At 36.0% G+C, this 26,356-nt stretch overlaps 1 protein-coding gene across 15 annotated transcripts in view; it reads left to right on the plus strand.

The window, feature by feature from the left end:
- The window catches only part of BPTF (bromodomain PHD finger transcription factor), a 61,885-nt gene that overhangs the window by 22,584 nt on the left and 12,945 nt on the right, over window positions 1-26,356 (plus strand). For 7 of the 15 annotated variants that reach the window (XM_026067585.1, XM_026067582.1, XM_026067590.1 and 4 more), the window contains 23 exons: window positions 1,435-1,658; window positions 2,940-3,140; window positions 3,682-3,870; window positions 6,634-6,807; window positions 6,958-7,139; window positions 8,350-8,705; window positions 8,981-9,112; window positions 9,662-9,791; window positions 10,717-10,852; window positions 12,030-12,248; window positions 12,528-14,946; window positions 16,080-16,204; window positions 16,474-16,602; window positions 17,048-17,198; window positions 17,968-18,010; window positions 19,376-19,628; window positions 20,084-20,245; window positions 21,200-21,348; window positions 21,730-21,853; window positions 22,375-22,598; window positions 23,978-24,200; window positions 24,488-25,380; window positions 26,167-26,249. In XM_026067585.1, the coding sequence (XP_025923370.1) occupies window positions 1,435-1,658; window positions 2,940-3,140; window positions 3,682-3,870; window positions 6,634-6,807; window positions 6,958-7,139; window positions 8,350-8,705; window positions 8,981-9,112; window positions 9,662-9,791; window positions 10,717-10,852; window positions 12,030-12,248; window positions 12,528-14,946; window positions 16,080-16,204; window positions 16,474-16,602; window positions 17,048-17,198; window positions 17,968-18,010; window positions 19,376-19,628; window positions 20,084-20,245; window positions 21,200-21,348; window positions 21,730-21,853; window positions 22,375-22,598; window positions 23,978-24,200; window positions 24,488-25,380; window positions 26,167-26,249 (6,921 nt within the window). The remainder of the gene's footprint in view (window positions 1-1,434; window positions 1,659-2,939; window positions 3,141-3,681; window positions 3,871-6,633; window positions 6,808-6,957; window positions 7,140-8,349; window positions 8,706-8,980; window positions 9,113-9,661; window positions 9,792-10,716; window positions 10,853-12,029; window positions 12,249-12,527; window positions 14,947-16,079; window positions 16,205-16,473; window positions 16,603-17,047; window positions 17,199-17,967; window positions 18,011-19,375; window positions 19,629-20,083; window positions 20,246-21,199; window positions 21,349-21,729; window positions 21,854-22,374; window positions 22,599-23,977; window positions 24,201-24,487; window positions 25,381-26,166; window positions 26,250-26,356) is intronic. The other 8 variants (XM_026067589.1, XM_026067591.1, XM_026067592.1 and 5 more) reach the window with 7 other exon arrangements.

Raw genomic sequence — 26,356 nt, forward strand, 5'->3', positions numbered from 1 at the left:
GTCCACAAACAGTAATAAAAGTACTTCAGTTCCTGTTGTTATTAATAAATAACTTTCTTGGTTTAGAGGAAACTTGGTTTAAATATAAATTTTTCTTTAATATGAAAAATCAGTCATAGAATGTTCCATAAGAGTCAAATGATTGTTGGTCTTAACTTTTTGATACATCGTATGTGGGCAGTGTACAGATTTCCCGAAATAAGCTGTTTTCTCAGAAACATCTCAAATTTAGATAACCTTTTATAACTAACCTGTAATAGCTAGAAGTAGGCTACTGGTAGGCTAGGGGAATAAATGAGCAAGTTTGAATCAATTGCTTTTCACAGGTGAAATCCTCATGAGAGAAAGATAGTGTCTCTTTGCATCACACCAGGTTCTTTGTCAGCAAAAAAAGTATTTTATAATATGGACTTATAAAGTGGACTTTTGTTTTTTAGTAAGGTTTGGCAAAGTACTAGTAGTAGTTTAATTTTGAGTAATATTGTCATTATCTGATTCATGGTAGCCTTATTTTAATGATACTTTGATTTCTGATTGAGTTCTGCTTCATGTGCATGGCAAATATTATACTTTTTTCATAAATGTAATGTGGAAAATAGTAGATAAATGATGGTAAGGTTGCATTAAGGGTGTTTGTGATTCTGAATATGTGAGGCTGGTTTTTAACCATCTTGAATGTATAAGCCATGCGGGGCAGCCAGCAGAGAGGAATACTCAACAAGACTGACAAGGTTTGGTTTGTGCTCTGTGGAGCTGGCTTGGGTCCACCAGCTCCGTTCAGACGCTTCTAACACTGTGGGCCTCTAGTATTCTTCTCTAGACTCCTGCATCACGGAGTACCCCAGACTTCAGTAACCCCGGATACTAAATGTGGAAATCCATTGATTTCTTCAAAGAATTGTATGATTCTTTTTTCCCTTACTGGGGCTCTCATAGATGAATGCCAGAGAAATGCTAGTATAAAATATTTTATGAATAGGAAATCCACCACTTTGAATTTTCTGGCCTTGCTGTTTCCTGAATTTGCAGTCAGAAACACTACATTTTGTGGATTCTGGAAACATGTAGTCTTTCATGGCAAATTGTTTGAGACTTAGTAGCAGATTACTGGTTGCAAAATAAATATAATGAGAATGAACCTTGTTGCCAGATTGGACAAACCAGTTCTAAGGAGACTGTTTAAAGCTTTCGTCTAGCTTCCTGAGGAATTTGTCATGAGAACTTTTGAGAGGATGAAAAAGGAGAGGAAAGTAGGAAAGAAGTATTTAGATACCAAATGGGTGCATATGTTTGAGTGTCCCCATGTGATTTGTTAATGTTTGTTTATTCACGTTCAGGTATTATCATTTAATATTTCTCTGCAAAAAGTAAATGACAGAAAGGAATGTCAGCCTATCTAGATTATATTAAAATATTTTTAAAATACTCTTACAGAGAAGAAGATTCAGAAAGTGAGAAAGATAAGAAAATCTGGTACTATAGCACAAAGATACAGTTGGCTGAGTTGATTGAATGCCTAGACAAAGATTACTGGGAAGCTGAGCTATGCAAAACTCTGGAAGAAATGCGTGAAGAAATTCATCGGCACATGGATGTAACAGAAGACCTTACTAATAAAGCACGGGGCAACAACAAGTCCTTCCTTTCTGCGGCAAATGGTAAGAATATTCTGTTTAACTGGAATAAATATTACACTTTGAATCAAATACTAGTTTATATTTAGTTTATTATAAGAGGTTTATTAGACTCAAGGTGAGACTTCCAATTATTATTTTCAATGTGTAATTAAAATTCTTATATTCAAAAAAGCAGTTGCATATATAAAACTTATGAACTTACTGTAAAAAAATTTTTTTATTTGGCTTGGCAGAATCACTGTTGAGAATTCTTGACTTTGTCCCTTTTCTGACAGTTTATGTGCAACTCATATCTGATAGTGCATTTGCTTCAAATGTGCATTTGCCTCACCTAGTGTTAACATGGATTGTAATGTAACATTCATTTTGAAACGAGAGAGTGGCTAAAGGAAATGTCTATTAGCAAAATGCTAAGTGTCTTGTTAGCTGTATTTGGGAAATAGGCTCTTTTAAGGTATAGTTGGGAATGAGTCCTTTTTCATTTTTTTCTTTTGTTTTTGCACACATTCATTCAAAACTATGAATCATTCACTCAAAACTAAATGAATCTGTGGCAGGAGATACTTTTGTACCCTACACCATGAATGTAGCACAGATGCTTGGAGCTAGGTCAGTGCTTATGCTAAGGCTGTGCTCATTAGCCACCCTTAGACCTGGAGTTTTGAAGCAGCATCATGCAGGTATACCAGCATGGCCATGTGGTGCTCATTTCTCGTAGCCACATATCTACAGCATGTATTCTAGTATGTCCTGAATTACTCAGATTTTTATCTTGCTTAGGGTGTGCCAGATTTTTATCACTCCGGGTGTTGGAATGGAGCTGTGCTGGCTGTCAAATGTTGCTTGGTGTACTGTATTATACACATATATATCTTCATATATCATATTTATTCATATATCATATGTCATATTTTCATTTGACAATCCAGTGGGGGTCAACGTAGCAAAATTTATTAGGCATTTGCTCCAATCTTAAGTGGGGCAGAATGCATATGTTCCCCACCAGAACTTAATTTACCTACTTTGGACCAATAAATGTAAATCTGTCAAGGTCTGAACCAGGGCAGACATGAAAATTAGATATTCAGGATTTAAGATGGGTTTGAGTTGTCACTATTCTAATTCTGAGGAATCGATAATTAGATCTTTGGAATTTTCTTCTGAGTGGGGGGGAAAGTAGTAATTTGGATGTGATCTTTTGTCTTGTAAGTAAGGACAGTATTTATGTTATGGTATTTCTGCTTGGTGGCTCTATAGATGGTGTTTTATTGTTTATTGATGACATTGTACTTTTTCTTGTAGATGAAATTTTGGAGATTATCAGAATAAGAAAAGGAGAAGTAGGGGAAGATAAAAACACATCAGCCGATGAAGCAGAAAAGGCCAAAAGTGATGGTGATGATGGCCAGACAGATACTGAGAAAGGCAAGGAGGAATCTGCAGATCAAGATAAAACTGAAGAAACATCTGCTGAGCAAGACACAGAAAAAGTAAAAACAGAAGGTAAAGAAACTGTAACCATACTTTTACAATTTCATTTGAGTATCAAGTGAAGTGATTATTCAGTTAAGATCCTCACGTTTCTAAAAGTTAGTGTAATTTTTTTGTACAATTCTTTAAGTTACTTTTAAGTAACAGACTGTATTTGTCTCTTTCTCTGTGGTTATATATTTTAATTGTTTCTCCTGTTGAGTAATTTCACCAGTCTTCCTACTTTTCAAGTTAAATACATCTAACTTGTAGATACCTTGACTTTCTATCATGGCACTTACTGCAGACATGTTGATTGCAACCTGTAAACAATAATCCATGAATTCTAACACTATTTTTTCATCAGAATTAAATAATTATTTTATTTGATTCTGAGACACTATCTCATAGCAAAAAAGAAAAGGAGAAAAAAACAAAAAAAAGCTCAGTGTATTTCAACAGTATCCGGCGGACAAATGAACTTGATGAAGTTGCTTTCTATGGATGACACCAAATGACATCCTAAGACATACTAAAGAATATCCTTAAAGTTTTGTTGTGCGTTTCACTATAGAGGCAACAGTCGTTGGGGATAAAAGTAACTCTGTGACATCAAGCACTGACGACAACAACACAAATCCTTCTGCAGGAGAGACTAGTTGCTCTGAAGGGAAGAACGCAATGGGGTGTCAGTCAGAAACCCTTGATAGCAACAACGTGGCAGAGAAGAAGGTGGCATCAGAGCTCCCTCAGGAACTCTCAGGTACAGAAGGCACTGTTATCACTGCCTCTGTAATTTGGGGAATTTGTTAATTTTTTCTATCTGGTTTGTCCACTAAAACCATTCACAGCGTATATCACTCATGCTGTTTGCTTGCAGTGCCATCCTTTACTGCTACGTTGTCATTAACATTTCAAAGTTAATTTTCTTGCAACTAGTGCTTGAAATTTGTGGTCCTCTGACATCAGCATTTGTTTCCATGCCTTCCAAAGATGACTATGGCTAAGCTTTTTATGTTCTATTTTCTGTATATTTTATTTTTCCATAGTGATCCATAATGGTTGTTACCATCCTACCAAAGTTTATTTCAAATTCTAATTTGCTGCTGGCTTGTATATTATTTTAACCTCTCATTTATTGTGTAAATTACTAACAAACAAAAATTTCATTCACATGAGTAAACCATTTCATTGAGATGCCAAGATAAAAATTGTCATCCTAGCAATTTGTAAACAGATTTATCTGTCAGATTTATCAGAATTATCTGAGCAGAGGCTGTTGCTGTATTTTAACTTGTTTTGTTCTGCCATATCAGTGATCTGAAAGCAGTAATATGCTACTATATTTAAAAAAAAAAAAAAATCCTTCAGATTTAGGAATGACTGGGACTTGCTTAGGTATATCGTAAAATATCACATAGAATATATTATTTTAGAATGATATTATGTTATAAGCTTTACTACATAAGCAAATGTTATTCTAAACAGCTGATTACTGTTAAAAGCATCAGAGTTTTATTTTCAGTTTTCAAAATCTAAAAATACCCTAATCTGTAATATAGCCATACTCAGTATGTTATGTTTGAAAAAGTTGTAGTAAACTTTTTCTCTCCTCCAGAAACAGTTCTTCATTCAGATGAAGATTGCAGTTCTTGAGCAACCTTGTAAAAAATCTTACATTAGTTAGGAAGAAGGAATGAAGTTAAAGTTAAATCCTTAATTTGGAAGTCTTTTAGTATGCTTTTTCAATGTAGAAAAGATGCTAGTGCATGTGACAAAAAGCATGCTGTAGATGTTTGACCAAACTTTTTTTTTGCCTATTTTCATACTTTTTATTCCATTTTAAAGTTAAAATAACTGTATAGAGAGTCAATGGAAAAAGATATATAGCATATAACTTTATTCTAGCCATATTTCTGGGTTCATATTTTTATTTAAAAATTCACTTACATGAAGATATTCATCACTATTTATTTATTATACTTTTGCAGGAACTTTTCTCTTTCCAAAGCTTCTAGCTAGTTTTTAAATTAGTAGCCTGGGTTTGCAGGAAAGTGTGTGTATGTGTGTGGGGTTCCCCTCAAGTCTAATTTACTATGTGTACAGTCATACTTGTGCTCCGATTGCAAAGTTTTAATTTGAGACCCTCATTTCAGTTGCAGGGGAGAGATACTGAACTGGTACTGGTGAGGCAACCCTCTTCAAAGAGGGGAAAATAAGATTAAGATGCAAAGCTAGATGAGAATACCTGCCACCATCCTTGCTAAATGCAGTCCGGATGTAGGCTTTTTATTTTGAGTCTAGTTTGGGTGCTTTTCCTCTMCTCCAAACAGCAGGCCCCAGATGGTTTATTTTTTCCTCTTACTAAGAAGGGAAATCAGTCAAACCATGTTGGTCTCACCCATTTGACAAAGACGATGCATTCAGGTTAGGGAACTTCCAAGAATCCCAATATATTTACCCAAAAGGTGGTTTTGGTCTGTCACCTTTTTAAGAACTTGACAGAAACCGTGAACATCCTACCTGTATCTCTTCTGCACAAAATCAAGACATTGCTGTTTTAGGGGGGTGGCTTGCTCTTCGTAGGAAAGAGGGAGTGACTTCTAGATGGTTGCAATTCATTGGTATGTGAAGTTCTGAGACTCTTAAGAGTTTATCTATCATCTAAAGATAAGTAAATTCTTACAGTTTAACAGAAGTAATTTATCTACTTAGAATGTGTGTTTTTATGTGTAGGCACTGTGTTAGAATTTTCTACTTGGCTCTTACGAGTAAAAGAAGAATTCCTTCTTGACATTTGAATCAAAAGATCATACTCGGGCAATATGCCTCATTGACAAGAAAAATGGTGATAATGTCCACAGCTGTCAAGAAAGACGGTAACAAGGAGAGTCAAAGACCAAGAACCTTACTACTTCTCTTACTGAGTTTGAAGCAACACTTAGACCCATGAGGAGGCTGCAAGAAAGGGGCTGATACTTTAAGTTTGTAGAGAAAGAGTTAGATACAGAGTGGTGCCAATTGAATTGAGATCTGTGGGATTACTCAGAAGTAATGTGCTGAAGGGGAGGAGACAGTTAAAGACTCAGCGCAAACCTGCAGGGCAACTGAAAAGTGTATGTTTTGAGGAACAGTTAAAGCATGAGAAAATAAAAGAATCACAGAAACTTCAGGAAGACCAAATTTCAAGAAATCTGGATTTTTGAAGCAAACAGAATCTTAGTAGAGGGCTCTCTGTCTATGCATGTATAGAGAAAAAATTGTTTTTAAAGTACAGTCATATTTCACCTAAATACAAATTTCAGTTTGTCAGGGCCGTAAAAGTTGAAGCTTCTTGAAATAGAATGAAAAACACTTTTATGCATACAGTGCTCTGGAGGGAAGTAATATTTTATGGTTATTTCTCCCCAGTCCAACAAAAGAGGTTCATCTAGCTTCCCTTTCAACTTTTCGTCAAAAACAAAACAAAAGAATTGCATTGATATCATTTAAAAGCAAAACTAAAAATGAAGTTGCTCTTTTGTAGAGGAAACTGGTCAGATGATCCCTAGCAACAGTAGTAGTGTGTCTGCTGCACCTCTACAGTCAGATGTTGAAAACAGCAACAGCAGTGAGCTGAGCTCTCTGCAGAATGACTCCATTAAGACGTCTGATGATGCTGAAAATGCAGAGAGAGGATCCCAGGATTCAGAGGACTTAGGTAAAATATATATATTTGTGTGTGTGTATGTATATATATGTATATATTGTTTTATACATCTTTTTATTTTTTGACTTTGTAACTCTCATATGTCTATAGACAATTTTCAATTTTTAAGTTTGTTTTAAAAGCCTTTTTCTTCCTGGGCAGGAGAGAAATCTAATGGTGAAAGAAGTGACTCTCCAGGCACAGGAAAAGGTGCACCAGGTTCAACGCGAATGGTCACAAGATTACGAAATCCAGATAGCAAGCTGAGCCAGATGAAAAATCAGCAGGTTGCTGCTGCGGCACACGAAGCAAATAAGTTATATAAAGAAGGCAGAGAGGTTTGTGTACGTTTTGGGTAATTCAAAAAGTAGGAAAACTGCTTTAGAAGGCTGATGGTCTTAGAAAAACAGGATTAGTGATTTTGGCAGACTATGGAAGTACTTAAAAAAAAAAAAAAAAAAGTAAAAATTATAAATTACCAGATGTTGAAATTGTCATACCACAGGTAGTGCTTTTTCCCTCTTTTCCTTTGCTTTTGCTCTCTGAGTTGCTGACTGGAGAGTGTATGACAGTGACCCTGTATACTCACTTTGCTTTAATGTGCAGCTCATAAAGTTACAGATTTGTTTATTATATGTCCAATAATGTTTATATGTGTTTTCTCCCTCTTCTTTGTTCAAATCTCTCAGAACTATTGTGTCACAGTTATAACTTAGCAATGATTTGTGTTTGATTATGGTGTTGGTAGCTAGGTCAGAATAGCCAGGTTTCTAGATCGTAGCAAATCTGTACTGGCAGAGTATGTTTGTTAAACATTGCAAAGTTGTAGCACTGCTTGAAGCAGACTAAAGTAAAATCTCTCAAATGACTATCTGCCAATTGGGACGGATTTTTACTGTGGTTAAGGTGTTTTTTATTTGTTTTTCGGTAAGTCAGTTTCTCCAGAAAAGCAGTGTTTGAATGTTAAAGAGTTAGTTGCAGTTAGTTGACTGCATATTGTTTGGGGTGATCCTTTTATTTTTGCTAATTGGTTTTCAATGTGAGTTATCATTGAGCAAATTTATTCACAATCCTCTCAAACTTGGAACTGCACTGTGAGTAATTAGACAGTGGCATTATTCCTTGACATGTTTTCAAAGTCAAAGATACTTGGCTACTGAGCAGCTACATGTGTGGATTCTGTGATTTACCCAGGAGGGGCTTCACAGAAAGGTTATTTCAGCTTAGTGAAGGTATTCTCCCAAAGCTGTGTCCCTCAATAGGTATAATTCAGAGCAGCAAAATTTGGTTCCTATTTGATTTTTTGGGGAGCCTGGATGGCAATTTTCTTAATGCTAAAGTTAATTTTTGAGAATATAATAACTGTCTGTGATCAGTGATGAAGTATGTATTCAACATATTAAGATAAACATTTATTTGCTTCTGCAATAGGGAACTAATGCAAGATGTTTTTATGAATTTATAAATAGACAGATGAAGTCTTGCACCATAAATAAGCCAATAGAAGTATTTGAAACTTAAGTGAATCTTTAAAATTACTGTTTTTTTAACAAGGTTCTGGTGGTCAACTCTCAAGGTGAAGTCTCCCGAATGAACGCAAAGAAGGAAATTGTGATGAAAGGAAATATCAACAATTATTTCAAATTAGGACAAGAGGGGAAGTATCGTGTTTATCATAACCAATATGCCACTAATTCATTCGCATTGAACAAGCACCAGCACAGGGAGGACCATGACAAGAGACGGCATCTCTCACATAAATTCTGTCTGACTCCTGCTGGAGAGTTCAAATGGAATGGGTCTGTACATGGGTCCAAAGTTCTCACCATATCCACTTTGAGGCTGACTATTATTCAGCTAGAAAACAATATCCCGGCATCATTCCTTCACCCTAACTGGGCTTCCCACAGGTAAATGAATACATGAAAATATATATTCTCCTGTTTTACTTTTATTAATGCTGTAAGCAAAAATACGTAATGGCATTTGACATTTCAAATCGGTGATTTCCAAGCACCATGATTCACTATGTTAAAATAAGGTATGTTTGTGTTGTGTTGTATGACTAAAAGGGTTGCACATTTTAGTAAAGTATTAAAATATAGGAGTCTTTAGCCTACCATTAAATCTCATTAACACTATACCAGTGCATATATCTGATTCAGTTTTCTTTTTTGCAATTTAGGTCTAACTGGATTAAGGCTGTTCAGATGTGCAGCAAACCTAGAGAATTTGCACTTGCTCTGGCTATATTGGAATGCGCAATTAAACCAGTTGTCATGCTGCCAATCTGGAGGGAATCCTTGGGGCACACTAGGTAAAAATGTCTTTTCACATATGAGAACTTTGCTCCGTTTTACAGTTGCTAGTTTCTCTAAACCTGCAAGAATTATGTTGAAAGTCAGGCATTTAGCATTTAAAAAATTTTTTCTCAGCCAGAAGCACTGCAAATCTATCACACGCTATTTAATTGTGTCATTGCTCCTGCAAAGCAAGTTTATTTTCTTTATCTGAGCCACAGCTGCAAAGTGATACTGCTTTGGAAGTCCAGAGCAGCAACTTTCAACACACTCAGTTTGGTAGAGTCTGTCTGTTGTCTCTCATTGTGTCACAGAAGCAGAAATGAAACATTTCTGATGTTAAACACTGCTGCAGGCAGTTGTTTGCTGTACTGGAACAGACAAAAAAATTAATGTTCATGTAGCAAAAAATGTATATAAGCTGATACTAGCCTTTCCTCATCACTTCAGATATTCAAATTATTCAAAGGGGTAGTATGTACTATCATTTGACGACTTATATTTGTTTACGAGCTCCTGTCTTGTACTTAAATGCAAAGAGTATTTAAGTTTTGCTTATGTATTAGATTACGCAGAATGACAGCGTTAGAAAGAGAAGAAAAGGAGAAAGTGAAAAAAAAAGAGAGAAAACAAGAAGAAGAAGAAACAATGCAGCAAGCTACATGGGTGAAATATACCTTTCCTGTCAAACATCAGGTAATGTTTAATTCTGCATGAAGAATATATGAAATATAGAAATTACTGATTTCATATTTAGCCTTTCTCTGTTTTTATTTTAGACTTAAAATGTTAATGACATTGTATTACTTCCTGTCATTGGAGTAGGATATGTGTTCATGTATTCAAGCATGCAATTTTGGCCTGACCTAAATTTAACATGCATTATGCTCTTAGTGTGGCTGCTTTAGTTGACAGATATGTTTGTCTGTAAAATGCAGCCCTTCCTAATGGAAGAATTCTAGATGGGTATTGGAATCTATCTGCCTGCCTGTTGGTGTCCAGTGCTGGCTCCCTACCCTCAAAAAAGCTAGCTTAGCTACCTTGACTTTGGAAGGGTACGTAAGATGATGGGAACTACTATAACAAAAACCTTTATATTCTCCTACAGTATGTTGATTAATTTTGTTGCGGTGGTTATCTTTGCTTTTCGTTTTCTGTGAGGACAATAGTACTTAGTCTCTATGCCATTCAGGTTGACTGACAGCCATAGGGAACAGTGAGAATGTTTTGAGCTTATACACTATCATGCGTGTTTACCTTCTTCATTTATTTATTTTAGCATTTTGCTGTTAGAAATTTGAATTTCTCTTGCTCTAAAGTTGTTTGTTCTAACAAACATACAGGTTGATTCAAAAACTTGTATAATGCTTTAGCTTTTAGCTAAAGGTGCTCACTGTTATGTGAGGAAGATGTGGTTTTACATGTTAGTGATAGAATCAGTTTAATTATTAGCTGATACATCTTGAATTCTAGATAGTACATTTTTTCACAAATTTATTTCAATTTGCTTGAAAAAGTCTATTAATTAAAAAATAGTCATCTTGGGTTTTTAAATGAATGTATACATATGCAGTGCAACAAATAGCACTATTAAAAATAATACTTTTAAAATATTTAATAGGTTTGGAAACAAAAAGGAGAGGAATATAGAGTAACCGGATATGGTGGCTGGAGCTGGATTAGTAAAACGCATGTCCATAGGTTTGTGCCCAAACTACCTGGAAATACTAATGCAAATTACAGAAAGTTGCTACCAAGTAAGTATCTGCATCAGTTCAATTTTTTTTTTAATTACTAACATACTAATTTTTTAACATATATTCAGTTATTCAGTTGATTACATAGGTGTGATAACTATTTGTGACTTCTTAGACTTTGTTCCAGGTAGTCTTCAAGGTAAGCTTTCAGGAATCTGTACTCATCTCTCTCAGTACAGACAATTCAGTTGTTCTAGAAATTTTTTTTTAGTTATGTTAAATTGTCTCAATTACGAAGTTGTGGGTAATATTTGTGCAGCTTCATACATCTGCCTTATGTAATCCTACAGATTATCGTAGGCAAAAAATAGCATCTAAAACACTGATGTATATATGCACCTTTTTCTTTCCATGTTGATAGAATGCTATTAGATCTGGAAGCAATAGTTTTACAAGGGGGAAGAAATGTAGTTCTCTGTAGAAAGTTCAAATGCATCTTCTTACTTATTTGTCCTAAGGATTTATTTTAAAAAGGAAATATTTTGCCCAGCTGACTCTTTAGAATGTGTCCTCAACTGCATAAATCTTATTTATAATAAATTTAATCTTGTCTTCTGTTTTAAATTTTAGAGAATGTTGGCCCACTTTGCTAATATATTTTAAAATTATTTCTTTCCTTTAATATTAATATGATTCTTCCCTTGTTGCTTTTAACTGGATCAAACACAAAATGGGTGCTGCTGCTTTTAGTGTTGTCTGTATAGTTGTTAAATTAGATTAATTTAACATTCTGGGTTGTAGAATAATAGCCACTACAGCATTAAGCTCGTATTCATTTAAATGCTAATGTTCTGGATTTAACCATTCAAGTCAAAATTTTAAAAAATGATCTGTGAATTTTCAGAGCCTGCATTAATGTGCTTTTTAATGGGCTGGGTTTTCAGAAAGTGGTGTTTAGTTTCCTGGAAAACTTGTTTTAGGAAAGTTCAACATGGATTCACGAAAAAATAATGTAAATAAACCAGATTTTATCTCTGCGGGGCTTTTAGTTAATTTTTTTCAATATTGCACTAATTATAGACTAAAATTTTACTATTGTGTTTTTCATTCAATTTCTGGATTTTAGTAATGATGTATGATTAATTTGAGAGGTATACTTCCACATGTAAAAAAGAAGGAACAGAGTATAAAAAATGATTCTGAATAATTTGAAACCATTTAATTTATCTGTTAATAGCAAAGAATGAAGATATGACTATTGAAAAATGCGACTCGGAGAAAAGAAAAAATACAGTAAAGGTAAAAATAGAGAAAGATAAAATGAAGGATTCTCGTGATCTGCAAGCAAAGGACAAAGCAGAAACCTTGGGGAAAGTACAAGTGAAAGAAGAAAAAAAGTCAAGTGAAGAAAAAGCAGAAATTGATACAAGTTCTGAAAACTTAGATCATGCAAAAGGTAAAGGTAACATACATCTTATTTTAAAGTTAGCTATTCATTACAATGTTGTATGTGTAAAAAGCACTGGACCACAGATAGAAATGGCTACTGAAGAACTGCACCAGGTTGTGTCAAGACACTTGAGACTTGCCTGTTAAGCGATTTTTTTTTTTTCCCCCTTTTTTCCTGAAATCTACAAATGTTAATTGAGTTTATTTCTGGTACTTAATGTAAAAATACAGCTTGTTATTCGTTGTTAGGGGAGCTTACTAATTTAGAATTATTTCTTCTTTGCAGCGGAAAAAGAAATTGATTGTGAAAATGATAAAGTCATCAAGGAAGAACCTATGGACATAGATGATGTGAAAATTGAATCCCCCATAAAAGATGAGGATAGTCATTGTAAACTGGATATAATCAATGTCAGTGAGGGATTTCATTTAAGGACTTGCTACAAAAGGAAAGTAAAATCATCAAAATTAGATGGACTACTTGAGAGGCGAATAAAACAATTTACACTGGAAGAAAAACAACGTCTAGAAAGGATGAAACTGGAGGCTAGTGCTAAAACTGTAGGCATTCGATCTGTAAGCCCCCAGAAAATCATAGATGAGCTACAAGCAGGAAAAGTAAAAGAAGGAAGCCAGTTTGACATGTCTTCCGAAGACAGAACCTATATTTCAGATAAGACCCAAACTGAAGATGCAGAACAGGACTGCTTGCCGATCAGCAGCATCTCTCATACCAAAAGCAGTGAGCCAGATGAGCCGTCTTTGCCTTCAGCAAATAGGCTATCAAAGGGAGAAGGCCAGCTACTGGATGAAGACTCCCCTCAGTGCTCTGAAGGTGAAAGCTCGGTTCAGAACGACAGTAAAGAAGACAACCCTGAACCTATGACTACTGATAAATGTCAAGGGCAAGAGGTTCTTAAAGAGTGTGAGAGTCCCTTTGTGGATGGCTTGAAACAAACAAATGCAGAAAGTAAAATCAAATGGGATGCTTTGGAAACAAGTGAAAAACCTTTGAAACAAAAATTACATACTACCAGAGTATCTCAGAGTGAATGTGAAAATTTACAGCCAGTGGTAACTGAAAGCAGCTGTAGAAAAGATGTTCTGGCTGTTCTTGAAAAAACAGAAGGGAATTCTGAACAGCAGAGCAAAGACCCAGAAAACAATTGTATGATAAAAAGCCATTCTGAACCAACATCCTTTCAAGAAGGTGAGATGGAGGAAGAAACTGTTCTAAGAAAGACTGAAGGTAAATCTGAAAACAAGATTGTATTTCACCAAAAATCAGTTAGTAAAGATCTAGAAGCATTTAAAACAGAGCTAATTTCTGAAAGAAGTCGTGAAAGTCAAACTCTGGAACACATGGATGGGACTGAAACTGATGACGAGTTACTGAGTTCTAAACTATCTGAGGCTAACGGTAAAAAGAAAGATCCAGAATTGAAAGTGGAGACAAGTACAATAAGCAGATGTCTTGATCAGACAAATCTAAATAGTGTTACTGACAAAAAGAATAATAAAAATGAATCTGAGACAGACCTAGAAAAAGAAAAATCAGCATTTCAGATGAATGGAAAAGACAATGATGTTAAAATGTTATCAAATGATGAATGCTTAGTTAAAGACACCTGTGAAACTACAGCAGGGAGTGATATTGAACCAAAAGTTAATAATATTAATAAATCCATTCCTGAACATGAAATAAAACCATTGACTTTTAAGGAGTCCTCAGTAAAACCATTTATGAACGGTGACATCATGGTAGAAGACACAAATGACAAAAATAATGTGGACCCTAAGTCATGTTTGCAGAGTTCACCGGAGTTTGAATCTGCAGAGAGTCTTCAGCCACCACATGAAGTTCCTAAGTATGTGCAGAAAACTGAAGAAAAGCAGCTTTCTCCTGAAAGATCCACCTTTGTTGGCACTACTTCCACACAGACGCATACGTTCTGTAAAGAAAATAACCTAAGTGGTGAAACAGAATGTATGGAAACGGAAGTCACTGAGGATAAGAAAGTTGCTCCATCACCTGTGACATCATGTGAGGAATCTAGTTTGAGTAGTGACTTCGCTGATCAGAATGGTCTACAGACATATAAAGTGGAAAATACTAATGGAGAAAATAAAATAAAAACTATTATTACTGAAGTGACTACCACAACATCAACTGTTTCTACAGAATCTAAAACTGTGTTTAAAGTTGCAGAGACTGTAGCTGCTAACCATGAGAAAACAACAGTGGTATCATCTACAGAAAATTGTGCCATATCTACTGTAACTACCACCACTACTGTAACTAAGCTTACCACTCCAGCTACAGACAGCAATGTTGATGTCATTTCTGTACAAGAACATAGCAAAACAGTAGTTACAACAACAGTAACCGATTCACTGACCACCTCAGAAGGCACATTGGTGACTTCCATGACTGTCAGCAAAGAATATTCTACGAAAGACAAGGTGAAATTAATGAAATTTGCAAGACCCAAAAAAACTCGTTCTGGAACTGCCTTACCATCTTACAGAAAATTTGTTACCAAAAGCAGTAAAAAAAGCATATTTGTTTTACCTAATGATGACTTGAAAAAGTTGGCCAGAAAAGGAGGGATCAGAGAAGTTCCTTATTTCAATTACAATGCAAAACCTGCCTTGGATATTTGGCCATATCCATCTCCAAGACCAACTTTTGGGATCACTTGGAGGTATATACTTTTACATTTTTAAGGAAAAGTTTGGGATGGAATGAAATTAATTTAATTTAAAAGTACAAGTGATATGTATGTGCATGGCCAAAGGTGACTTTTCCACTTACTTGAATTGAAAGTCAGTGTTTTTGATTTGTAAAAAGAATTCTTGAACAGTTCTGTCCTGCAAAAATAAAAGGTATAAATTACAATGTAGGAAAGCAATCACTGCCAAATCTAAAGCAATATAGAGAAGCCCAGTCTGGTTTTGACACTAGATACTTCAGTTGAAAAGATTTTTATAGGGACTACTTGATCTTGTTGGTAGTCTAGCTGAAGCTGCACAGAAATCTGAGGGCCAGTTAATGTTTCTGGTACGCAAATTGGCTTAACTATTTCTCTATTGCACTGCATTTTCCAGTTTTATTTCAGGTTTTCCTATAGAAAGCCCTGAATATCCCACCACATAGCAGACTTTAAAATACTGGTACTGTGATGCAGCACTGTTTTATTGTCAAATAGCTAATTGATTGTGCCCATCATAGCGACTAGGAAAAAGTGGTTAAAAGTCACCAGTTCACAAGCTCATTGAGCTGGTGGAGTATTTTACTAATTTGAAGAACATTGTTTTGGCCAAATCTTTCTGCTTTAGTAGCCAAGATTAAATGTGGTTCAGGCTTTCTTTTTTTTTTTTTTCCCCCTGGGATTCTTTAGATTGTTATTACGAATGAATTTGGGTCTTGATGCTCTTGCCCACAATAGATGGGATGTTTAAATCAACAGAGGCCATACTAAAACATGAGGGAAAAATTTAAGGGATTTCTGATGAAATTTAAATATTTTTTGCATCCTGGGTTGGATAACCATGCATATATGTATTTTTTTGGTGTTGCTGGAACCTGACTTTCACCTATCTTTTACTTCTGAACATCCACCTTGGAATTTTCGAAGAATGCTTTTCTTTGACCTGTAAAATCCAAACTTCCCACGCTGTTGGTTAGACTGGAGCTATTGTAAACTTTGCTATTTATTCCTCAGTAATTTTGTATATTCTTCAGTAAAAGTAGAATGAAAAGCATTTGTCTCTTGTTTAGGCATTTTAATTATATTTTGATTTTAAAATGTAATTAATACTCTTTGTTTGTGGTTAGATATCGACTTCAAACAGTAAAATCATTGGCTGGAGTGAGTCTTATGTTGCGGTTACTGTGGGCATGTCTCAAATGGGATGATATGGCTGCAAAAGCTCCACCTGGGGGAGGAACTACACGTACAGGTATTACGTCTTTAAATGTCTAGGTTTCTTAACACAGAACTTCTTATTGCTAATTTCTAGTATTACTCTCATTCAGATCCTTTCTGTAAAGGCTTGATGTTAGGTACGGCATTTGTATTTGTTTAAATAGCCGACAGTTCACACTAATTGCTATTTCTTTACCTTGTATATATTAGGTCAATTGGAGGTTCTTTGGACAAATTTTGTTTAGCTTTTATCCTGTACCTTTTTTCTATTTTGTTAACATTTTTGGGACTAACTCATTGTAGAAACATCTGAAACTGAAATTACAACAACAGAAATAATCAAGCGGAGAGATGTTGGTCCTTACGGAATCCGGTCAGAGTACTGTATAAGAAAAATTATTTGTCCCATTGGTGTACCAGAGGCTCCAAAAGGTATGTTTGTTTATACATTTTCCCTCTCCCTATAAGCTTGTACAGAAATTAAGGTAACTGTACCTTTATGTTAAGTCAGACCATCCAGGAAGCAAATACAGCTTGATGTGAAGTACTTGTTCTCCTGTGTGAAACAAATGATGCATTTAACTGGCTTGATTTGTCTGAAACTGAAAGGCTTTTCTGTTTCTAAAATGAGATTGAAAAAGATAAGTTTAACACAGAAACATTCACTGTAAGCAGAACATTTTGTCTGATTTTATTAAAAGAATATTAATTGTGAATAATTTTATATCTTTTCATATGATAGAATTGATTATTTCAGTTTGACTCAAATATGACAGTTGTGTGTGTATCTGTGCCTRTAAGGGGGACGCTAAATTTTGTCTTACTATTTTTATTTTGTGATTGAGCTTAATGTCTGTGTTTTGACTGTTCTCTAAAGAAACTCCAACGCCTCAGAGGAAGGGACTACGATCAAGTGCACTAAGGCCAAAAAGGCCTGAAACACCCAAGCAAACAGGCCCTGTTATCATTGAAAGTTGGGTAGCAGAGGAGGAATTGGAATTATGGGAGATCAGGGCATTTGCTGAAAGGTAAACCAGCTAAAATGAGCTTTTAAAAATAGCATTTTGATTTGTGTTTGTATTTTAAATGTTCCCACTAAGGAGCACAAGCTTGATAGCTACAATCAGTGAAAGCTGACCTGTGTTGTGTTTTTACGCAAATTATGCAAATTAGTTTATGCACATCTTACAGATTCATTAGAACTAATTTTGTATTAATTTGTATTATAGAAGTATTTTAACACATACTGTTTAAAGTCATGTGGATGCAAAAAGAAGCCTAAAACCTGTCCATGCAATACAGTAATAACCTTTTAGCATACAACACCGATTACTTCATAAGCATGGGAAAGTAGTTACAAAGAAAATGAATACATATAAATATATGAAGTAGAGGTAAATTCAGTCTGAGAATTTTGCCATCATAAAATGAATATTTTCAGTATTTCATACTTAAGAGTTGGAACAGCATTTTTGAGTCCCTTGAGAAAAAAATTGTTTCAAACTAATGGTATTACACAGATATGTTTGCGGTCTTGGATATAATTACAAATTCCAGTTTTGATTAGTAGTTTCTTGAAAGGTGTTGTAGCTGCTTAGCTTCAGAAAGCTTCAGGGATGTTTAATGCAACTTCAGTAGACTGCTTTGAACTTCTTAAAGCCATGACCAGTTTCTCAGTAATCTTAAGGTTTGACATTTGTTCTTATAAGAGCAATGAAACCAGGTAAAATTAAATCCAGTTTGATGGTTGAATTTTATGAGGTGGTATAATTTTCTCTTTGGTTGTGTCTCTGGCAGGGTGGAGAAAGAAAAGGCGCAGGCAGTTGAACAGCAGGCTAAGGTTAGTGAACTGAAGAAGTCCGAGGAATTCAAGGCCCAAATGGAGGCTCAGCTAAAACAGCAACGGTTGGCTGCCCAGCAGGTGGGGGAGCTATCAGTAGTCCCACCTGTCCGCAGTTTTGCATTGTTGGCCCACGTACATTCAAATATGGGAAACAAGGTTTTTCTTCTTACCCCTATCTTACACCATTTTTTACAYAGCTGTGGGGTTTTTTTTCCACTTCCTGTGCAAACTTGATGTGCTGGAAGGGCTCCATTAAGACATCAAATAATGCTGCTCCCACTCTGCACATTCATTATTTTGAAACAGTGTTAAGGCAAAGATTTTTTTTTTTCTTTTTTTAATAATTGGATTCCCATTTTTTGCACCTTATTTCTAACACTTTCAAAAAGATTTAGTTTTTTTAATTATTATTTTAAAAGAAGACTGAGAAGCACCAGTCTCCAGGTAAGATCAGTAGTGTTCTGCGGTGTGATAGAAAGCTGCCTTGGTATATGGCTGACTTTGGAATATGACTGCATTTATTTTTCATGCTTCAATAGAAACAATTTTTTGATTTTCTCTTATCCTAAATTGGCTGAATTAAGAATATACATACATACATATATATTTTCACTTATCTGATTAAAATGAGGAAACCCAAAGCCATGTTGATATTTCACATGTTCTACTAAGTATTTCATTTTTTTCCAGTTTACTCCTTTTTCATTGCATCTTCCTTGATCAAAATGTAGTATTATTGATTGATTGTTTGAGTCATGAGCATTAACTCAATGTAATGCTAACCAGTCATTGAAATTTAAATTAGTAAGTACAGAGAATTCCTGTAGTATAGGGAAGAATGTTAGATTAGTTGGCATTGTGAAAGAGCCTACTGTCCCTTCACAAAGGTGTGTCTCGGAATTAAATGTGCCTTTTGTGACAGTTACAGCACAGGGGGTTGTTGGGTGAGGTGTATCTTCTACTGAAGTAGGTAAGGGCTGTATGCACATAGTCAAAACCAAATTTACATGTGCATTTTTCAGATAGTGTTTTTTTTTAACCTTTCAGGTTAATCTGAGACTAATTAAGTTTTCTTTAAAATAAAACATGTAATGAAATTAACCTAATCACAGGATTGTAAAGATGCTCCAAAGGAAAATTGCTGGCTCTGTAGTATAAGCAAAATTGTAGTTCTGCAGGTCAAATGGTCTTGTACATGTAGTGCTACAGGCTACACAAGCACTTATTTTTCAATCATTTACAGATTAAACTAAAATCCTGCCAGAGTCTTTCATTTTTCAATACTGGGAAAACAGCACTTATTTTACAAAATCTGAGAGGGCTAATTATCCCTTTGTTTAATTTTTTTTCTATCTTCTGTAGAAACGACTGGAACAGCAGAAGCAGATACCTGCTGCAGGTGTGGCCCCTGCAGTCACTACAGCCAGCAGTACTGCAACTACTGTCTCAACTCCACAGAAAGTTGTGGTAGGCCCTTTAACGGGTCCAGTTCCCACTGGAACCAAAGTAGTACTTACTACAAAAGTGGGTTCTCCAGCTACAGTAACATTCCAACAGAACAAGAATTTCCATCAGACTTTTGCTACTTGGGTTAAACAAGGCCAATCTTCAACAGGTAAATAGCTGTTTATCATGCAAAGAGCATGTAAATAAGATGAATTCCAACACAACACCTATGTCTTCTCCAGAATATAGTATTTTTGACGTTTCATTTGTTATCTTTGCTCTTAACTCTCTTGCTAAGTCAGCAGAATGCTTCTGAAATAGAACCTGTCTAATTTTCCTTTATTCATAGTCTTTCTAGGTAGTTTTATTTCTGACCTGTTTAATTTATTGCTGCCAGTAGTTGTATGAGTAATCATTGACAGTAATCATTGATAATGAAAGGATTCTGTGCTGTAATTTACTGTTTCCAAAAAAAAAAAAGTCTTTACCAAAGCAAGAATGACATGACACATTCAAAATGACTGTAAAAAATAATCCTGTAGTTTGCTGTTTCATACTTGCAAATAGTCATATTCTTGACTAATTATTCTGCTCTAAAATTGACTGTTCTGTGTACCTCAATAGCCACTAGCACAGCTGCCACCTCAGCCACAACCATTGCCAGCACAGGGCAGACCTTCCAGATCTCAGGCAGTCCAGTAACGATGGCAGGGAAAGTGATAACTAAGCTGCCACTCCCTGCAAACAGCAAGATTGTTGCCGTCAATGTGCCATCAACTCAAGGAGGTAGGGGAAGGGGAACTGAATTAAAAATGTATTCCAGCTTGCTGATTGATTCTCCATTGACACTACTTTCCCAGTGAAGTAAATGGTGACTTGGAAAAGAAAAAAAAAATGAAATAAGTTTCTAGAGCTTGTTCCCCGCTTGTGTCTGTAGGGGGGGAAGAAGCAAGATTTTTGCCTCTAAATCACTCTACATTTAATAGTGCAAACTTAGAATTTCAATTTTTAAAAATGTGGAATGAAGCATGCTTTTTTTCATTATCTATATTAGATGTCAATAAAATGCTTTCTTCCCCTCAAAAGCAGTTGTTCTTAGTTACTAACTAATGCCAGCATCTGCTCTTCACTGAGCAAAAGTTTGGTATCCAAAATAAGATTGGCATTCTTTCTTGCCTGGAGCAAAGGGCTTTAATATTTTGAGATCTGTGGATGTATATTAAACACAAATGCTCAATCCACTGTCTCTATTTTGCTTAGTGTCTGAAGAAATCATGGAGGCTACTAGTTTTGTATTGAAGTTTCTTAGGTGAGAGGAAAAGCATTGCCCATTTTCTTCAGCACCATGATTTTGTAGATGAAAGGTGTTAAACTGGTCTCCTACATTTAAATGAATCAGATATAACCTTTACTTAATGGTTGTATAATACTAATTTTGTGGCATCGTATCAATGCAAGGACTTCTTTGCAGTTACAATCAAACTAGTCTTTATGAAGTTTCGCTCTTTCCTTATTTTTTTCTAAAATACCTATTTCTTAACCTACAACGTAGGTGGAAATGTTGACTAAGTATAATGCTGCTTCTTTTTAGACTATGACAAAGGTTCTCCCAAGAAATGTTGACAGAGTCAAAGGTGTTCTAGAAACCTGGAGACTGATTTCTAAATGCCACCCTGGAGTTACAGTAACCTCTTGTACTGGAAATCGTCGTTAATGAATTCTTAATTTTTCTTTAATTAGGTGTTGTTCAAGTTCAGCAAAAGGTATTGGGTATCATTCCATCAACTACAGGTGCAAGTCAGACATTTACTTCATTCCAGCCAAGGACAGCAACTGTAACAATTAGGCCAAATACCACAGGGACTTTAGGAACAACAAGCACTTCACAAGTAAGATTTTTTTCTGATTATTTAATGCAAAAGGTTTTGGGCATATATAAGTTATTCACAGATATAAAAGTTCTGCATAGTCTCCTTTCTTTAACTTTTTTGGCTCATCTCAGCAATAGTGTTAATGGAGAGAGCTGATGTACCTTCTTAGAATAAAGAATCCTCCTGGAAAAAATAATAAGACTAGAGCTTGGTAAGCCCTAGCAACTCTGAATAGATGAAAAAATATTGGATCTACTTACATCTTCTCATATCTTGCTATATTAATGAATGAAACCCCCAAAACTCTTCAGAGCATGTCCCAGTGTGTGTGTGTGGGTGGGTGGGTTTTTTTTGTTGTTTTTTTAAGTTTACACATGCTCTCCATTTTGGTGTATGTAGGTAATGCAAGGAACACCACTTCGCCCTGGTATGACAGTAATACGGACACCACTTCAGCAGTCGACGCTTGGAAAGACCATCATTCGAACACCTCTAGTGGTGCAACAAGGTATTCTTCCAGCCAGTAGGTTCATTTTAATATTTAAATTTCCAGTGTGAAATCCATGGTTTATTTCTCATAAATACTTTCTGTATCACAGGCCTCAGTGCAAAAATATCTCATTTTGATGCTTGACTTTTAACAAGTGCCTTTTGGCTTTTGAAGATGTCAGTTACAGGCTTTGTCAGCACTAATCATCATTGACATCAATACAGTGGTTAAAATTAAGCTCTTTAAAAAAAAAAAAAAAAAAAAGGTTTAGCATAACCGCTTTGAGAAAGTTATTCATTTAAAAGTGGGGGGAGACTGGCATTTGGAGTTCCTTGTAAGTATATAAACTGAATTATAAAATAAAAACATAAAACATTTTGCAGACTTTTTTCAATCAACCACAGAAACATGATTTGTAATGGAAATTCATTTGCGAACTGCAGTGTTTGCTTCATTTGTTTGGTATTATTGCAAGAAGTTATGATTCAGAGGTTTATTGCGCTAATGATTAAAATGTCAGCAACATTTCAGTATCACAATTTTTTCTCTTACAGGTCAGACGCAGCAGGTGGTGACTCAGATAATCAGGGGTCAGCCTGTCTCAACAGCGGTGTCTAGTACTAGCACAGCTTCTTCAAGTCCTGGGCAGAAGACAGTAACGTCTCCTGGAACCCCGCCGCAGCCCCTGCAGCCCCAAACCCCGTCGCAGCCCCCTCGCCCTCAGCAGGGACAAGTGAAACTTACTATGGCCCAGCTCACCCAACTAACGCAAGGACAGGTAAAACCCTCCCCAGCCTCCGGGCACGAAGGTGTGCTCTACCTTTTGATATACCTCATGGTACCTTCGATTTCAGCAGTGTGATATATCTGCTCAGAAACTTACATTCTCCGTTATGTTTCAGCCTTTGCTTAGGGTGGCTGGTACCATAATTACAGACTGAACAATGCTTAAATAGTATATTGAAAGTCTTAAATGTCTCGTCCTATTATGTTACCCAGTATTGTAATTGACATCAGGAAAATTTAGAAGTATAGAAAGGCATCTTGCATAAGGGACATAATTTTGCATGGTGTGTTTTGTAGATCTTCTGAATATAATATTTGTTCCTTGTCTTTTGATGATGTATGAATATTTAGTTTTCATTCATATTCTCCTGAGTCTCGGAAGAAAAATTAAAGTATTTGGAGCTGGAGGAGGAAAAAGTTCATACAGCTTCTGCCCAGATCATGAAGGTCTGGCAAAAAAATAAATTTAGAATAATGCATAAGGTAAAAGTAGACTTCCGTGAGTTACGACAATATCTATTCTTAAAAAAAGGTAGTAATATGTGTTTGTAATGTACAGACTGCTTGTTGCCAGGTATAATTTTTATATGTGAAACAAGACTGAGTTCAGCTCCACTCCAAAAGATTCAAAAGAATTTTTGTAGGGACCTTATTCTGTTTTGTGGTTTCACAAAATTGGAATTATGCTTTTAGTTGTTCTGCCTTCTCCATGCCTCAGTTGAGGGTGATGCCGTGAGCTGCCTCTATAGAGACTGATTATTTGGATGATATGTGTCTTTTAAAATCATTCTGAAGATTAAATTTTCTCTGATCTTTTTGGAAGCTTAGCTATGTCTGTATACGTTAAAGATAACCAGAATGCTGATGTCTAAAGAGGCAGCTTAAGCAGCAGAATTTACAACACATTACAAAGCAGCTGAACAGTCCATGGCGAAAGCTCACAGTTGGGCAGGATCCAATACACAGTTAGGAATTCTCTTGCAGTGTAGAGAGTTTTTGCACAAACTGTTTGGGCTCTTGAGAAGGTGATTAATAGTATGTCTAAAATTATCCACGCTCTGTATTGCTTGTAAATTCTAGAAACAGATATGTTCCATTTTAGCTGCTTTCTGGATAAAGTTCTTGTCAGTATTTGGATGAAAAATTTTATAACTAAACCCAACCCACTAATTTGTTGATAGAATTATTGAAAGAATATTTTACCATCTCCTGATCTCGGTTCCTGCTTTTGGAATTTAAGAATATGATATATGGTTGAAGTATTGAATTCTGAAATCCAAAACCGCAATTATCCTAGTTTTCAGCAAAGTCTGTCTAAGAATTATATCATTAATACATGAATATTTACTTTTTTTTTTTTTTTTTTTTTAGGGTGGCAGTCAAGGATTAACTGTGGTAATTCAGGGACAAGGTCAAACTACTGGTCAGTTACAATTAATCCCTCAGGGTGTGACTGTAATACCAGGTCCAGGGCAACAGCTAATGCAAGCAGCTATGCCAAATGGTACAATTCAAAGATTCCTTTTCACCCCACTACCAGCAGCAGCTACTACAGCTAGCACCACTACAACAACAGTTTCCACGTCAACCTCAGGTAAGCATTGGCCTGTTCAGCAGAAAAAAAAAATTCAATTTAGGTTGCATGGGTTTTTTTGTGCAGTTGGAGAAGGTTTCTTACTAAAGCAAATTTGTTGGAAGTATATTATAAGCTTAGAACTCTTTTGAGTTTCTGCATAGAGCTTTACAGTAGTCCTAAAGGGTAGGTTCTGAAGTAGTTCTAAAGCTGCTTCATCAAATTCAGAAATTCTAATTGTTCAAATTTGTAAGGTTTGTGAGCTGCCATTTGAAATGAATGGAATACTTTGTTTTTATCCTTCACAGCTACAGGAGAACAGAAGCAAGCTTTACAGGCACAACCAGCATCAGCACTGCCACCAATTCAGCCACAGCCTCCGAGTCAACAGCAATCTCAGCCCCAAGTGCAGAATCAGAGTATTTCACCTGTGCCACCAGCTCAGCCACAGGCACCTCAGCCACCACTTCAGCCTGAAACTCAGACCCAGCCTGAATCTCAAACTCCAACATCTGCTGACTCTCCAGCCACACCTGAAGCACAGTCAGCTAAATCTCCAGTGACAGTTCAATCTCCGACACAGACCCAGGCTCAAGGGCAATCTCCAGTGCAAGTCCAGAGTCAGCCGCAGACTGCCATCCCTCCACAAGGCCAGTCCCAAGCCCAGCCTCAACAACCAGCTCAGGTGCAGACTACAACCCAACAACAGATTCAGATGCAGCCCCATGCTCCCATACAAATTCAAGCTCAGCTGCAGCAATCACAACCTCAGGTTCAGACTTCGGTCTCAACCCTTCCAACTACTCAAAGTTTAAATCAGGTTCCTGTGCAATCCCCAACTCGTCCTCAGCTGCAACTTCAGCAGCCTCCAACAAAAGTTATTACAGTGCCTCAGCTTCAGCAACAAGTCCAAGTTCTCTCTCAGCTTCAGTCACATGTTGTGGCTCAGATACAAGCCCAACAAGGCAGTGTGCCCCAGCAGATCAAGCTTCAGTTACCTATTCAGATTCAACAAACTAGCCCAGTACAGGCTCACCAGATTCAGAATGTGGTAACAGTTCAAGCAGCTAGTGTTCAGGAGCAGCTGCAGAGAGTTCAGCAGCTCAGGGAGCAGCAACAGAAGAAAAAGCAGCAACAGATAGAAATTAAGCGTGAGCACACCCTTCAGGCTTCTAATCAAAGTGACATTATCCAGAAACAGGTAAAGTTAACAGAAGGAAATTAAAAATTAATTAATGAAACAAATCTCATTTTAAATGCCTGTTCTTGTTAACAATGTTAATACATTTGATAGGCAGTTAATTTGATTCTTTTAGAGTTAGTGCACGATTAGTTTTGACAGTCTAATAAAATATTCTAAGTTAATTCAGCATATCAAGTCAATTGTACCATGTCTGCAGTCTTCTGGCACCTCAATTCGACTTACCACTAGCTGCTGGGACAGTATATCTTATTCTCAGTTCAGAAAAGATAGGTTATAGATAGGGGAGCTGATGTTCAGAACACACGGCACTTTCATTGCCTGCTATAGGAAACTGAGGTTTCAAAGAGGTATCTGAAATGTAATGCTGTTGGATGGCTGCGGGGCTTTTAAAAACATATATATATATATAATATATTATATATATATATATACTGGACTCTTCTCGTTCTTTATATATATATAAAAATATATATGAACAAACAACCAGTCACTGAAGAAGTAATGTCAATTTACATTTAGTCCCTGGGTTTCAATTGAGCATAAGCAAATTTCTTACTCTGTTTGGGTTGGGGGGGGGGAAGGAGAAGGGGTAGGTTTTCAATTTCAAGGTAAATAATTGCTTTAAACAAGCACTGGCCTGATAAAGTCAGTTTTATTTTGTCACTTATTGAAATAAATAGTACTTTTTTTTTAATTTAGGAAATGTCCTGGTTCTCCCAGTAGTATTATCAAATACCGGCTAAAGTTTTCACATTTTATTTTGGATTCTGTATGATCTTACAGGTGGTTATGAAACAGAATGCTGTGATAGAACACTTGAAGCAGAAGAAGACACTGACTCCAGCTGAGAGGGAGGAAAATCAGAGGTGAGTATGCATCATAGTGCGTCTGTAGATGTTTGCATTTATAGCATCTTTTAATGGCGGTGTAATGAAACACTGTTTTGTAGAAACCTGCTTGTAGATATTGTTCT

The sequence above is a fragment of the Apteryx rowi genome, unplaced genomic scaffold (genome assembly GCF_003343035.1).
Source record: "Apteryx rowi isolate R43461 unplaced genomic scaffold, aptRow1 scaffold_26, whole genome shotgun sequence".
NCBI classification, from domain to species: domain Eukaryota; kingdom Metazoa; phylum Chordata; class Aves; order Apterygiformes; family Apterygidae; genus Apteryx; species Apteryx rowi.